General features: G+C 45.6%; 1 protein-coding gene across 1 annotated transcript in view; it reads left to right on the plus strand.

The window, feature by feature from the left end:
* Positions 1 to 12236, plus strand: part of LOC135829558 (uncharacterized) — a 77185-nt gene extending 64949 nt beyond the window's left edge. Inside the window, exons 15-16 of the mRNA XM_065341953.1 lie at positions 8588 to 8908; positions 11085 to 12236. Of these exons, the coding sequence (XP_065198025.1) occupies positions 8588 to 8904 (317 nt within the window). The 3' untranslated portion in view covers positions 8905 to 8908; positions 11085 to 12236. The remainder of the gene's footprint in view (positions 1 to 8587; positions 8909 to 11084) is intronic.
* The last annotated feature ends 4339 nt before the right edge of the window (positions 12237 to 16575 follow it).

The following is a 16575-nucleotide window of genomic DNA, read 5'->3' on the forward strand; positions in this document are numbered from 1 at the left end:
TATTCACCACTTTTCGATACGTACTGTGAAGAGAGCAGTACTCGGTGCTGAGCTGAATTTCTCTTCACTCAGTACACCAGAGCTGGCGAGTGTTGTAGAAAGGTTCTACTCTAACTTCCGTAAACAGGACTTTTCTCAGTACAAACGAAATTCCTTGCTTGCCACTGGGCGCTGAATCCGCATGTGACCATGTGCTGACAAGTTACTAGTATCAGCCAACAGTGAACAGTGAACAATGAACAGTGAACAGTGAACAGTGAACAGTGAACAGTGAACAGTGAACAGTGAACAGTGAACAGTGAACAGTGAACAGTGAACAGTGAACAGTGAACAGTGAACAATGAACAGTGAACAATGAACAGTGAACAGTGAACAGTGAACAGTGAACAGTGAACAGTGAACAGTGAACAGTGAACAGTGAACAGTGAACAGTGAACAGTGAACAGTGAACAGTGAACAGTGAACAGTGAACAGTGAACAGTGAACAGTGAACAGTGAACAGTGAACAGTGAACAGTGAACAGTGAACAGTGAACAGTGAACAGTGAACAGTGAACAGTGAACAGTGAACAGTGAACAGTGAACAGTGAACAGTGAACAGTGAACAGTGAACAGTGAACAGTGAACAGTGAACAGTGAACAGTGAACAGTGAACAGTGAACAGTGAACAGTGAGCAGTGAGCAGTGAGCAGTGAGCAGTGAGCAGTGAGCAGTGAGCAGTGAGCAGTGAACAGTGAACAGTGAACAGTGAACAGTGAACAGTGAACAGTGAACAGTGAACAGTGAACAGTGAACAGTGAACAGTGAACAGTGAACAGTGAACAGTGAACAGTGAACAGTGAACAGTGAACAGTGAACAGTGAACAGTGAACAGTGAACAGTGAACAGTGAACAGTGAACAGTGAACAGTGAACAGTGAACAGTGAACAGTGAACAGTGAACAGTGAACAGTGAACAGTGAACAGTGAACAGTGAACAGTGAACAGTGAACAGTGAACAGTGAACAGTGAACAGTGAACAGTGAACAGTGAACAGTGAACAGTGAACAGTGAACAGTGAGCAGTGAGCAGTGAGCAGTGAGCAGTGAGCAGTGAGCAGTGAGCAGTGAGCAGTGAGCAGTGAACAGTGAACAGTGAACAGTGAACAGTGAACAGTGAACAGTGAACAGTGAACAGTGAACAGTGAACAGTGAACAGTGAACAGTGAACAGTGAACAGTGAACAGTGAACAGTGAACAGTGAACAGTGAACAGTGAACAGTGAACAGTGAACAGTGAACAGTGAACAGTGAACAGTGAACAGTGAACAGTGAGCAGTGAGCAGTGAGCAGTGAGCAGTGAACAGTGAACAGTGAACAGTGAACAGTGAACAGTGAACAGTGAACAGTGAACAGTGAACAGTGAACAGTGAACAGTGAACAGTGAACAGTGAACAGTGAGCAGTGAGCAGTGAGCAGTGAGCAGTGAGCAGTGAGCAGTGAACAGTGAACAGTGAACAGTGAACAGTGAACAGTGAACAGTGAACAGTGAACAGTGAACAGTGAACAGTGAACAGTGAACAGTGAACAGTGAACAGTGAACAGTGAACAGTGAACAGTGAACAGTGAACAGTGAACAGTGAACAGTGAACAGTGAACAGTGAACAGTGAACAGTGAGCAGTGAGCAGTGAGCAGTGAGCAGTGAGCAGTGAACAGTGAACAGTGAACAGTGAACAGTGAACAGTGAACAGTGAACAGTGAACAGTGAACAGTGAACAGTGAACAGTGAACAGTGAACAGTGAACAGTGAACAGTGAACAGTGAACAGTGAACAGTGAACAGTGAACAGTGAACAGTGAACAGTGAACAGTGAACAGTGAACAGTGAACAGTGAACAGTGAACAGTGAACAGTGAACAGTGAGCAGTGAGCAGTGAGCAGTGAGCAGTGAGCAGTGAGCAGTGAGCAGTGAGCAGTGAACAGTGAACAGTGAACAGTGAACAGTGAACAGTGAACAGTGAACAGTGAACAGTGAACAGTGAACAGTGAACAGTGAACAGTGAACAGTGAACAGTGAACAGTGAACAGTGAACAGTGAACAGTGAACAGTGAACAGTGAACAGTGAACAGTGAACAGTGAACAGTGAACAGTGAACAGTGAACAGTGAACAGTGAACAGTGAACAGTGAACAGTGAACAGTGAACAGTGAGCAGTGAGCAGTGAGCAGTGAGCAGTGAGCAGTGAGCAGTGAGCAGTGAGCAGTGAGCAGTGAGCAGTGAGCAGTGAGCAGTGAGCAGTGAGCAGTGAGCAGTGAGCAGTGAACAGTGAACAGTGAACAGTGAACAGTGAACAGTGAACAGTGAACAGTGAACAGTGAACAGTGAACAGTGAACAGTGAACAGTGAACAGTGAACAGTGAACAGTGAACAGTGAACAGTGAACAGTGAACAGTGAACAGTGAACAGTGAACAGTGAACAGTGAACAGTGAGCAGTGAGCAGTGAGCAGTGAGCAGTGAGCAGTGAGCAGTGAGCAGTGAGCAGTGAGCAGTGAGCAGTGAGCAGTGAGCAGTGAGCAGTGAGCAGTGAGCAGTGAGCAGTGAGCAGTGAGCAGTGAGCAGTGAGCAGTGAGCAGTGAGCAGTGAGCAGTGAACAGTGAACAGTGAACAGTGAACAGTGAACAGTGAGCAGTGAGCAGTGAGCAGTGAGCAGTGAGCAGTGAGCAGTGAGCAGTGAGCAGTGAGCAGTGAGCAGTGAGCAGTGAGCAGTGAGCAGTGAGCAGTGAGCAATGAGCAGTGAGCAGTGAGCAGTGAGCAGTGAGCAGTGAGCAGTGAGCAGTGAGCAGTGAGCAGTGAGCAGTGAGCAGTGAGCAGTGAGCAGTGAGCAGTGAGCAGTGAGCAGTGAGCAGTGAGCAGTGAGCAGTGAGCAGTGAGCAGTGAGCAGTGAGCAGTGAGCAGTGAGCAGTGAGCAGTGAGCAGTGAGCAGTGAGCAGTGAGCAGTGAGCAGTGAGCAGTGAGCAGTGAGCAGTGAGCAGTGAGCAGTGAGCAGTGAGCAGTGAGCAGTGAGCAGTGAGCAGTGAGCAGTGAGCAGTGAGCAGTGAGCAGTGAGCAGTGAGCAGTGAGCAGTGAGCAGTGAGCAGTGAGCAGTGAGCAGTGAGCAGTGAGCAGTGAGCAGTGAGCAGTGAGCAGTGAGCAGTGAGCAGTGAACAGTGAACAGTGAACAGTGAACAGTGAACAGTGAACAGTGAACAGTGAACAGTGAACAGTGAACAGTGAACAGTGAACAGTGAACAGTGAACAGTGAACAGTGAACAGTGAACAGTGAACAGTGAACAGTGAACAGTGAACAGTGAACAGTGAACAGTGAACAGTGAACAGTGAACAGTGAACAGTGAACAGTGAACAGTGAACAGTGAACAGTGAACAGTGAACAGTGAACAGTGAACAGTGAACAGTGAACAGTGAACAGTGAACAGTGAACAGTGAACAGTGAACAGTGAACAGTGAACAGTGAACAGTGAACAGTGAACAGTGAACAGTGAACAGTGAACAGTGAACAGTGAACAGTGAACAGTGAACAGTGAACAGTGAACAGTGAACAGTGAACAGTGAACAGTGAACAGTGAACAGTGAACAGTGAACAGTGAACAGTGAACAGTGAACAGTGAACAGTGAACAGTGAACAGTGAACAGTGAACAGTGAACAGTGAACAGTGAACAGTGAACAGTGAACAGTGAACAGTGAACAGTGAACAGTGAACAGTGAACAGTGAACAGTGAACAGTGAACAGTGAACAGTGAACAGTGAACAGTGAACAGTGAACAGTGAACAGTGAACAGTGAACAGTGAACAGTGAACAGTGAACAGTGAACAGTGAACAGTGAACAGTGAACAGTGAACAGTGAACAGTGAACAGTGAACAGTGAACAGTGAACAGTGAACAGTGAACAGTGAACAGTGAACAGTGAACAGTGAACAGTGAACAGTGAACAGTGAACAGTGAACAGTGAACAGTGAACAGTGAACAGTGAACAGTGAACAGTGAACAGTGAACAGTGAACAGTGAACAGTGAACAGTGAACAGTGAACAGTGAACAGTGAACAGTGAACAGTGAACAGTGAACAGTGAACAGTGAACAGTGAACAGTGAACAGTGAACAGTGAACAGTGAACAGTGAACAGTGAACAGTGAACAGTGAACAGTGAACAGTGAACAGTGAACAGTGAACAGTGAACAGTGAACAGTGAACAGTGAACAGTGAACAGTGAACAGTGAACAGTGAACAGTGAACAGTGAACAGTGAACAGTGAACAGTGAACAGTGAACAGTGAACAGTGAACAGTGAACAGTGAACAGTGAACAGTGAACAGTGAACAGTGAACAGTGAACAGTGAACAGTGAACAGTGAACAGTGAACAGTGAACAGTGAACAGTGAACAGTGAACAGTGAACAGTGAACAGTGAACAGTGAACAGTGAACAGTGAACAGTGAACAGTGAACAGTGAACAGTGAACAGTGAACAGTGAACAGTGAACAGTGAACAGTGAACAGTGAACAGTGAACAGTGAACAGTGAACAGTGAACAGTGAACAGTGAACAGTGAACAGTGAACAGTGAACAGTGAACAGTGAACAGTGAACAGTGAACAGTGAACAGTGAACAGTGAACAGTGAACAGTGAACAGTGAACAGTGAACAGTGAACAGTGAACAGTGAACAGTGAACAGTGAACAGTGAACAGTGAACAGTGAACAGTGAACAGTGAACAGTGAACAGTGAACAGTGAACAGTGAACAGTGAACAGTGAACAGTGAACAGTGAACAGTGAACAGTGAACAGTGAACAGTGAACAGTGAACAGTGAACAGTGAACAGTGAACAGTGAACAGTGAACAGTGAACAGTGAACAGTGAACAGTGAACAGTGAACAGTGAACAGTGAGCAGTGAACAGTGAGCAGTGAGCAGTGAGCAGTGAACAGTGAACAGTGAACAGTGAACAGTGAACAGTGAGCAGTGAGCAGTGAGCAGTGAGCAGTGAGCAGTGAGCAGTGAGCAGTGAGCAGTGAGCAGTGAGCAGTGAGCAGTGAGCAGTGAGCAGTGAGCAGTGAGCAGTGAGCAGTGAGCAGTGAGCAGTGAGCAGTGAGCAGTGAGCAGTGAGCAGTGAGCAGTGAGCAGTGAGCAGTGAGCAGTGAGCAGTGAGCAGTGAGCAGTGAGCAGTGAGCAGTGAGCAGTGAGCAGTGAGCAGTGAGCAGTGAGCAGTGAGCAGTGAGCAGTGAGCAGTGAGCAGTGAGCAGTGAGCAGTGAACAGTGAACAGTGAACAGTGAACAGTGAACAGTGAACAGTGAACAGTGAACAGTGAACAGTGAACAGTGAACAGTGAACAGTGAACAGTGAACAGTGAACAGTGAACAGTGAACAGTGAACAGTGAACAGTGAACAGTGAACAGTGAACAGTGAACAGTGAACAGTGAACAGTGAACAGTGAACAGTGAACAGTGAACAGTGAACAGTGAACAGTGAACAGTGAACAGTGAACAGTGAACAGTGAACAGTGAACAGTGAACAGTGAACAGTGAACAGTGAACAGTGAACAGTGAACAGTGAACAGTGAACAGTGAACAGTGAACAGTGAACAGTGAACAGTGAACAGTGAACAGTGAACAGTGAACAGTGAACAGTGAACAGTGAACAGTGAACAGTGAACAGTGAACAGTGAACAGTGAACAGTGAACAGTGAACAGTGAACAGTGAACAGTGAACAGTGAACAGTGAACAGTGAACAGTGAACAGTGAACAGTGAACAGTGAACAGTGAACAGTGAACAGTGAACAGTGAACAGTGAACAGTGAACAGTGAACAGTGAACAGTGAACAGTGAACAGTGAACAGTGAACAGTGAACAGTGAACAGTGAACAGTGAACAGTGAACAGTGAACAGTGAACAGTGAACAGTGAACAGTGAACAGTGAACAGTGAACAGTGAACAGTGAACAGTGAACAGTGAACAGTGAACAGTGAACAGTGAACAGTGAACAGTGAACAGTGAACAGTGAACAGTGAACAGTGAACAGTGAACAGTGAACAGTGAACAGTGAACAGTGAACAGTGAACAGTGAACAGTGAACAGTGAACAGTGAACAGTGAACAGTGAACAGTGAACAGTGAACAGTGAACAGTGAACAGTGAACAGTGAACAGTGAACAGTGAACAGTGAACAGTGAACAGTGAACAGTGAACAGTGAACAGTGAACAGTGAACAGTGAACAGTGAACAGTGAACAGTGAACAGTGAACAGTGAACAGTGAACAGTGAACAGTGAACAGTGAACAGTGAACAGTGAACAGTGAACAGTGAACAGTGAACAGTGAACAGTGAACAGTGAACAGTGAACAGTGAACAGTGAACAGTGAACAGTGAACAGTGAACAGTGAACAGTGAACAGTGAACAGTGAACAGTGAACAGTGAACAGTGAACAGTGAACAGTGAACAGTGAACAGTGAACAGTGAACAGTGAACAGTGAACAGTGAACAGTGAACAGTGAACAGTGAACAGTGAACAGTGAACAGTGAACAGTGAACAGTGAACAGTGAACAGTGAACAGTGAACAGTGAACAGTGAACAGTGAACAGTGAACAGTGAACAGTGAACAGTGAACAGTGAACAGTGAACAGTGAACAGTGAACAGTGAACAGTGAACAGTGAACAGTGAACAGTGAACAGTGAACAGTGAACAGTGAACAGTGAACAGTGAACAGTGAACAGTGAACAGTGAACAGTGAACAGTGAACAGTGAACAGTGAACAGTGAACAGTGAACAGTGAACAGTGAACAGTGAACAGTGAACAGTGAACAGTGAACAGTGAACAGTGAACAGTGAACAGTGAACAGTGAACAGTGAACAGTGAACAGTGAACAGTGAACAGTGAACAGTGAACAGTGAACAGTGAACAGTGAACAGTGAACAGTGAACAGTGAACAGTGAACAGTGAACAGTGAACAGTGAACAGTGAACAGTGAACAGTGAACAGTGAACAGTGAACAGTGAACAGTGAACAGTGAACAGTGAACAGTGAACAGTGAACAGTGAACAGTGAACAGACGGAGCATCTTCACAGACGCAGCGTTTTTAAAAGCCAGTAAACAAGGTTTCGGACGATCGATATGTCGATGGATTTCGGATCGAGCGGCAAACAAGGAATTTCGTTGTACTCAGGAATATTCTGCTTACGGCCGTTTTTGTAGAACTTTTCTAGGGCATACAACAGCTCCGGAGCGCTGCCTGAAAATAAAAAAGGGGGTCAGAATCGCTTGGATCGCTGTCTATGAACCGACTACCGAATTGGCGTGATGCTCACGGATTCGTCAAATCTTCGCATCGAAACGGACGACAATTGGCTCTCGTAAAGCACAAGCATGTTGTCCAAGGTGATTGGCTCGAGCGTGTTCTCCAAGGTGATTGGCTCGAGCGTGTTCTCCAAGGTGATTGGCTCGAGCGTGTTCTCCAAGGTCGTCGCCTCTCTTGCCACATGCACCAGTACGTTTACCCGATCGACCCTAAAAAAAAGTTGAATAAGACTCTGTCAGGAACACGTCACTCTCCGATTCAGGCAAAACCATGCCAGTCGGTGGTGAAGTAACAAGGACTTACGTTAGTTCTGCGTACATGTACATGTTTGACCAACGTGACTCTTTTGTTGAGCTGTAGGGATGATAGGGTGAATATGGAGAGGCATAAGTCTATTTAAACAAACGGCGAGGAGACAATAATTTGATAACCGCAATCCATAAGACAAGCGGAATCGACATTTGTGTACACTTTATTCATACAATGTGAAACGGTGGAGACAATGTACAATAAAACGATGAAAATATGAAGAAATTGTGTAGAGAAAACAAGGATTCAAACAAGTTTTCGTTCAACACTCATCAGGAATCGTCGTTGTACTAAAGGTCACTGAAACAAAATGGAGCTATCGTAGAAAATCTAAGTTAGAGAAATGACACTAAGAACAGCAGCAGTGAAATTTACAAGTGTGAATTTTAACAATGAAAGCGAGAGCAAAACGAGCAAGAGCAAAACGTGCTGGAGAAAAGAAAAGCATTGCAAGCACCTTGAATGCAAATTCCACGCTAGGTACCTAGGTGTAGGAGTATTGCAGCAATCTCGTTATTGTCAGATGTGAAAACTGTGGAAACATTCATAGCAAAGTCAACCAGAGTGTTCGGGCAGCATGCATTATGAGGCGAATGCACTACTTAAAAGCTTGATGTCGATAATGACCCGTTTAACCGATAAAACAAGTCAAGAATAGTATAAGTGAGGCAGAGGTTACGAAACCAAAAAGAGAAGAATATGAGGAATCTAGAAGCAAAATTTCCTTATCAATTTTCATAACACACTCATCAGGGAAAGCTATTGTCTCCTTGTCGCTTATTTAAAATAAAATTGACGGGCTGGAAGAGTTTCTAAGGGTATTTGATCATTTGATGTAACAGGCACTTTGTCTGCAGAACATTTATACTGCCATTGCTGCTTTGGCAGAAACAGTACCGGATCAGATTGTATATTGGGCTCAGCAATATATGATCACGTTCTTTTCTGCTTTTCAGAGACGTTCTTGGATAACCCATTCGACCATGCCATCTTCATAACAAAAATCCACATCTGGCTGCAAAAGCTGGATGCTAATGGCCTGCGTGACAAAGCACAGGAGTACGGCTTCTTAGCTTTTGATCAGATTGACAAGCTCAAACTGACCCTGAGGAACTACGGTGGCAGAGATCACAATTCTGAACTACTGGCTATCATCATGGCACAGGAACGTGATGGCTACATCAAGCTGTGCAAGATCGTCAAGGGTTATGGACAGTACACAACGCAGCTTGAGCAGATGAACAGTTTGCTGACGGAGAGTGATCGAGTCTAATCAGGTCAGTGATCAGCACACTCCTATCTCATTACATCACCACTGCGGGCTGTCATGACAACTGCTTGAAAATTGTTTGGCTGCTTGAAGGCCCTCCCATACCCAATTATTTAAAACACTCGTCTTGCGAAAAATTAATGGTATTCCATGCAGGTGCCATGACTCAGAAATTAAGGTCATGGATGGTATTTCATGCAGGTGCCATGACGCAGACATTAAGGCCATGGATTGGTTGGTGTATTAGTTGGTGTAGTAGCAGAGTGAATTTCCTACTTGGTCTGCTCAGTTACAATTGGCTCTTATCTTCACACTTGTCTCAGCAAGGAAATACATATGTTTGAAGCATGCCACGAGTACAAAACACTATCTACATGACTATTTACATGTCAGTATTTATTAGAGGTCATCCGTAAATACCGATATTTATTTAGAAACAAAAACTAGTCATTTCTCTTCAACCCCCCTCCGATCCCCCCCCCCCCCCTCCTCGAGAAACGAACACACACAAACGGTACATTTTATCGATATTTATTTCTTTTTTTCTGGACCACACATACAAATTGTGCATCGATATTTATTGAGAAACGAACAGGCGCTCAACTTCCTCCCCGCCCCCTAAACAGCTAGTTTTCGTTTCTAAATAAATATCTATATTTACGGATGGCCCGTAGGCAACTCGGCCAAAAATTCAAGCTAGTTAGACGTCCTACTGAGTAACTCACCACCATCGTCGCTGGAGAAATAGCCCAAAATGTTTGATCCGGCGAGCTGCAGCACATTTCATAGCTTGTTCCACTTCTCCTCATCTTGAATCCGGCTTCTAGGCAGTTTGTGCCTGTCAGCTTGCCGCTCAGAAGCTGAGCGAGACCGCTCGCGTGTTGGCTATAAGTGTTATCCCATTCGTCGCAATAATGCCATTCTTTGAGACACACACCAGGCAAGGCCATATCAGTGTTCTTTTCTTCAAATCTCCTCTTACACTTGTCATACTTGCTCATCATCACCCACGCGAGCCGCTGGTGCTTGTATATGCAGTGCAGTCATAGCTTCCGCTTAATTGATGTAACACCTGGGCGTAGATCTACTGCACCTCATTTCCTAAGTCACAACGCCGTGCACCAGTCTTTTCGGCTGGTTTCCTGAAAGTCCTTTGCACGAGCTTTTCCCTCAGGACTTGGTGTATATTTTGATTAACTCCTTTGCCCAGTCCTCTGTGAGCTTCAAAGTGTGTCCGCCGGATTGGTCATTCATCCACCTCTCCCGGAGAAGGAATGGCTTGACACTTCCCAGAACCGCTCGGAGTTTAGGGAGGTCATCCACCGTCGTCCTTAACCTCGTGATGTCTCCGCCGAGCCAGAATATCGTTGTGCTTGCGGGAAGACGTGTTGCCGCCCCGGCGATCTCAAGCGCCACGAACCTTTCTGCTGGCTGCCGCCGAATTAGTCCTTCCGCTATCATTGCCTACGGCAATGGGCAAGTTCAAGTTCAGTTCAAGTGTGTGTGTGTGTATGTGTGTGTGTGTGTGTGCGTGCGTGTGTGTGTGTATGCGTGTGTGTGTGTATGCATGTGTGTGTGTGTGTGTGTGTGTGTGTGTAAGCATTTAGAAGTTGGACTAGTTTCGGCTCCACAATCCAGTGTGTCCTTACTATAATATCTTTCATGGCTGAGTTTGTTGGTATGTCTGTTGGCTCTGGGTTGCCAGTGCTCAGTAGCCGAAGCTGGTTGGTAAAGTAACTCCAATTTCACTTCAAGGTACCGGTGCATCTAGTGTCTGCTTCTCTCAAAGCTGCGTGCTGTCTATACTGGTTACCCCAGCAAGTGTAGGGTGTGCATAGGTAACTGTCTTTGCCCTTTTATGCCGATGTACTCCGTGTGGTGCAGACCAGGTGTGCATTGGTGGTCGATTCGCATGGCTTCGCTTGTTGTGTGGATTAGACAGTTATCTGGCGCAAGTCTTGATCTGTCTCATTCAGTTTTTGTTCGCTATCGTTGCTATAAGAGAAAATCTGTGGGTGCACATCCAGTGCATTTGCATATTTCTGTGCTTCTCTTGTGACGGGCGTATACATGGTACATGGTACATTGTGTGTGTGCGCGCACGTGTGTGTATGTGAACATGTATTTGTGTACACGTGTGTATAAATGGTGTGTACATGTATGTGTTTGGTTGTCACATACAGGTTACAGGCGACTACACTCTCTAACCACGTTACACTGTCATGGTTGTTTGCATGTTGCACAGCTGGACATGTTTTTGTCCATCATTTCTGATCACAGTAGTGGTTTGTGCATTATTTTCACTGCAGCTTCACTTGCTAGTCTTCATCATTACCTCATGGAAATGTATGTGTGCGTGTGTGCATTGCGATGTCACTTGTTTTTTACTTTTTTTTACATGACACAATTACTATGTTTATGAACTACAGCTATGCTCTTTCGATTGTTATTTTTCCCATCATTACACCACAGAATTTGTTTGTGTTACCCACAGTTTCACTCTTTTTTACCCATCATTCCAGACCCCTGTGAGCTTTTTTGTCATTGTTATTCCCTTGCCAGCCTACATCACTACCGACCTGCAATATGATTGCGGGTGTGTGTGCAGTGATGTTTTCATTCTTTTTCTGTGACTTTTACACAACATGGTGTGTTTGTGTACAGTGCTGTTGCGCTTGTATCATTTCTTATCACTACAGCCCAGAATACATGTGTGGGTGGGTGTGTGGACTGATCATGCACTTCATTACTTTTATCCATGATGTGAGATCACAGTGTGGTCTTTGTGCAGCTCATCACTGTTTTCATTGCTATTTTCGTTGCTTTTTCACCTCCAGCTGTTTTCGTTGCTTTTTCACTGCCAGCTGTTTTCGTTGCTTTTTCACTGCCAGCTGTTTTTGTTACTGTTTTTTTTGTTTTTCGCTTCTAGTATTCTACATGGTTGGAGTCGGCAAAGTATTTTCATGCTCTGCTGTTTTCTGACTTTGTTTTCTGAATCAGTAAGGAACACACTTTGTCGGAACTGCACTTTCCTTGGCATGCCTTCTTTTTTAATTACAGCACAGAATGTGTGTGTTTGTGTGTGTGTGTGTCTGCACTGATCTTGCACTTGTTTTCCTTATCATTGCACAACATGATGCTTTTGCACTTTACCAAGGTTTACACCATGTACCACTGCTGCAGTTGCCTTGCCGGATCATTACGTCATTACGTCATTACGTCATTACGGTACACAGCTTGTTAGTGTACTGTGCACTGCACTTTCTCTATTTTCATCATCATTATTCGGAAGTCTTGTTTTTCTTATCCATACGGAGACCCGACCTTCACAGTGTGCCTGTGTGCTGTATGCTGCTCAATGTGTTGTGCTGGATGCAATGTATGAGTGCGGTTAAGTATGTTACTGAGCTGTTTTCACCTGTGTGTGCACTGATGGTGACTATATATAGTTCAGCTAATTCTTATGTAAATCCCCTTTTCCATCGCTCTCAAATACAGCAGAGATATGCTGAAGGCTGACATTTGATGATGACAAAATAATTGGTCAGTGGAGAAACGACGTGGGGACAGAGAGATGGCTGACTATGTACTTCATGATAACAGGAATCAGAAATAGAGCATAATTGTTTAAAGATGACTGCATGTGTGAGAGAGTAGGGGCGCGTTTGATTGGTACGAACTAGAACAGGATTCACCAGAACAGCGCGTTTGGTTGGGACTGCACCTGTACTGAGTCGGCCAGAACATGTTCTGCTTGCTCCGGCCTCGAGACCGGAGCAGACCGAGCAGTTTCACTTTTTCACAGTGAAACCTGGCGGGAACATCGATTTTGGTCCCAAATGATCACGTGCATACGCTTTTGGGTTGGACTCGTCGTACCGTATACAGTAACCATGGTGACCCATACACATTTTGAAGAATGCGCCAAGTTTGGCATATTTTTCACAAAAAAATGCTCTGTTTCTGGAGTACCGTTTGGTTGGCATGAGGCTGCTCCACACGCACCAGCTGTTCGATCCTGTTCTGGATCGTACCAACCAAACGCACCCTAGTTATGTACGCAGTGCCTGTTGTCCTGGTACTAACTTTAATGATGATTGTAGTACATGTGTACTTAGGGGTCGTCCGCAATTATCGAAAGTTTTTTCCAATCCGTAGTAGCTTCAAATTTTTCCTCACCCACCCACCCACCCCCCCCCCCCCCCCAGTCCGTAATAAAATATTATTGATGGACACACAACCCAACACATACATGTATGGAACAAACTCAATCAGTGCTGGTCCATGAGTCATAGTGACATCATGTCAGAGTCACCAGCGGTTTTGAAAAAGGGCTGCTTCTTCACCGCCTTTCCAAACAACGTCGCCTGTCTGGACATAGTCAATAACAGTCGTCAGCGCCAGCGCTAGACGGAAGGACTTCAAAGGAGTGCATGGAAGACGGTACTCTGGACGAAGGAGACAGTGAAACTCAAAAATAGAAAGTGTCGACTCGCCGTCGAATGCGCCGAACTAACTTTATGATCACCGGCCCAGGAGCAGCCAAGGAAGCGCGCGCGGGGGCGCAGAAACTGCCAGAACTACAAAAATATTTGTAGTAGACAGTTCGCGCGCAGCCGCGCGTGGAAAACAGGGGCTACACGTAGACGTACACGTGGCACGCGCACGTGTGATTTTCGGAAGTTTTTCAATCCGTAACTGGCCTTGACCCACCCACCCACTTTCGAAGCTACTACGGATTGGAAAAAACTTTCGATAATAGACCAATCCCGAAAAGATTGTCTGGGTTCGAAAGGGGGCATGTCAACTGAGAGTACACTGTACAACACATACATGGCACTACCTGATCAGCATGCGGCACAGGACGTGTTTGATAGTTCGCGTGTGAATGCGAGGGTAAGTACACGATTTTCTCGTTAGTTGCATGCAAGAGAGACGATGCGACAGAAAGCGAAGCCCTTTGTAGTTTTCTCTCTCGCACTGGTAATGGTCTGCTGTTGGAGTTGAAATGCTAAGACATAATCCTTGTTTCGCTCTTCTGTGAAGTGTGAAGAGGTCAACGAACATGTAGAGCTCACTTTGATGAAGTAGGCAAGGCTGTGAGCGCTGTGGCTCAAAGCGATAGGCCCTAAATCTTACGAGATATTTCGAGTGCTATTGTTTGTTGCGAGCGCTTCGTCTTCGATGAGTCCTGCCTCTTTCCTGGCAGCTGCCCTCCTATAGGACCAACCACGAAGTGACTGTACTCATCTGCAGCCGATCAATGTTATATTGCACAAGAAGATATCGTTTTCGCCAAGCCAGTGCCCCGCCAAAGACCATCGCCGTGTCACACCGTCGGAACGAGTTCATGATGAGAAACATCATTCGCGCGAGCGTGATGAAGAACTATTTCGAAAGACAACATAGTCTTTACCCCCGGGACGACAACTATGTGCACGTCCTGCAAGGGGAGAATGTCACCAGCGACATCAACGAAGACGACGGCAGTATTTCGGAAACCTGGAGTCAGCGGAGGTCGTCAAGCTCCTCCGCGACCCGGTATATGTACAGTATGTGACATGTCGACAAGAGCGTGCGGAAACACAGCATACACTGTAGTAATGTTGCGAGAGTTTGCGGAAGGAGTCCAAGTCGGGAAATCCATCAGCTCCAAAAGCTACCTGTAGGTGGGCGATGAGACTCCAGCTTCAGACTACAACAGTCAGGACTTGTAAATAGTTGAACTTTGTGAAGCAGCAGATCGAGAAGTAATAGTTAGCTGAAATCGTAGCTGTTGCAGTATGTCGGCGCTATGTAGCTTGCATTTTTTTTACGGAGAGTCGATCGCCACGCGAATGTTTCTCTCCTCACCGAGAGCTATCTGGCCTCCAAACTCCGTCAGGGTCTGCCTAAGGTACCGAAGGTCCTTTGACTAGCTGCTGGCAGGACTCCATCAAATCCTTTAGCTTCAGCTCGGCGAGCAAAAGTCTCTCTCTCCTCCGCCATGAGCTGACACACACAAACTGAATACAAAACGATGCACTTCACACATTCTGGCTTGCACGCGTGCCCCCTTTCACGAACCCAGACAATCTTTTCGGGATTGGTCTATTGCGGACGACCCCTTAGGTGTTGCACTGCACCCTGCATTTTACACACTACACAGTACAGTACATGTGTACTTAGGTGTTGCACTGCACCATGCATTTTACACACTACACAGTACAGTACATGTGTACTTAGGTGTTGCACTGCACCATGCATTTTACACACTACACAGTACAGTACATGTGTACTTAGGTGTTGCACTGCACCATGCATTGCAACACACTACACAGTACAGTACATGTGTACTTAGGTGTTGCACTGCACCATGCATTGCAACACACTACACAGTACAGTACATGTGTACTTAGGTGTTGCACTGCACCATGCATTTTACACACTACACAGTACAGTACATGTGTACTTAGGTGTTGCACTGCACCATGCATTTTACACACTACACAGTACAGTACATGTGTACTTAGGTGTTGCACTGCACCATGCATTGCAACACACTACACAGTACAGTACATGTGTACTTAGGTGTTGCACTGCACCATGCATTGCAACACACTACACAGTACAGTACATGTGTACTTAGGTGTTGCACTGCACCATGCATTTTACACACTACACAGTACAGTACATGTGTACTTAGGTGTTGCACTGCACCATGCATTTTACACACTACACAGTACAGTACATGTGTACTTAGGTGTTGCACTGCACCATGCATTTTACACACTACACAGTACAGTACATGTGTACTTAGGTGTTGCACTGCACCATGCATTTTACACACTACACAGTACAGTACATGTGTACTAAGGTGTTGCACTGCACCATGCATTTTACACACTACACAGTACAGTACATGTGTACTTAGGTGTTGCACTGCACCATGCATTTTACACACTACACAGTACTACAGTTTATCACAGAAATAACTACTTGCCGTCATTCCATATTATACAATACAACACATGATGACTGAACAGTCGTGGCCAAAGAAATCCAATTGGCCAACCCACGTGCCGAAAGCAGCACCAAGGCTCATGCGGCCACTGCGGCCCTCGAAATCAGTTTTAGGAACGTGCATGATGTCATTGGAGTGCAAACGCAAAGCTACGTTTGACTTGCGGGTGGGATTTCTTTGGCCACGACTGAAGTACATGTTACGCTGGTGCATAGACCGGTTCCGACAATGTAGGAAAGGAAGTGGCTTTCTTTTACATCACAACAATTGTGACCAAACCCTAGCAATGATGTATGAAAGATTTCAAAGGTTAGCACGAGAGAGCGCCGGGGAATAGCTTACGGGATGGGTCCAGATAAGTTGGCTGTTCCCGTAGGGTGGAGACCAAGAGAGTAGCCAACAGATCGTCTCTTTGTATCACTGAATCACACGATGTGTGTGACTAGAACCAGTTCCAGTACAGCAGGGTGCGCAACAGCAAGGAGCACACTTGCACTGACACTCGCTGGTGCCATGATGAGAGATTCTTAGATTCAATTTATTGCATTCCCAACTCATCACAACCACGCGCTCTCAGCCGAACCATACAGACACCAGCAAGGACACTTCCGTTGAGAGATAATATTGTACCACGCCTCTAGACAGCTGTTTCGCTCCCTGTCGGAGCTCAT

This window comes from Sycon ciliatum, chromosome 13, assembly GCF_964019385.1.
Source record: "Sycon ciliatum chromosome 13, ocSycCili1.1, whole genome shotgun sequence".
NCBI lineage: Eukaryota > Metazoa > Porifera > Calcarea > Leucosolenida > Sycettidae > Sycon > Sycon ciliatum.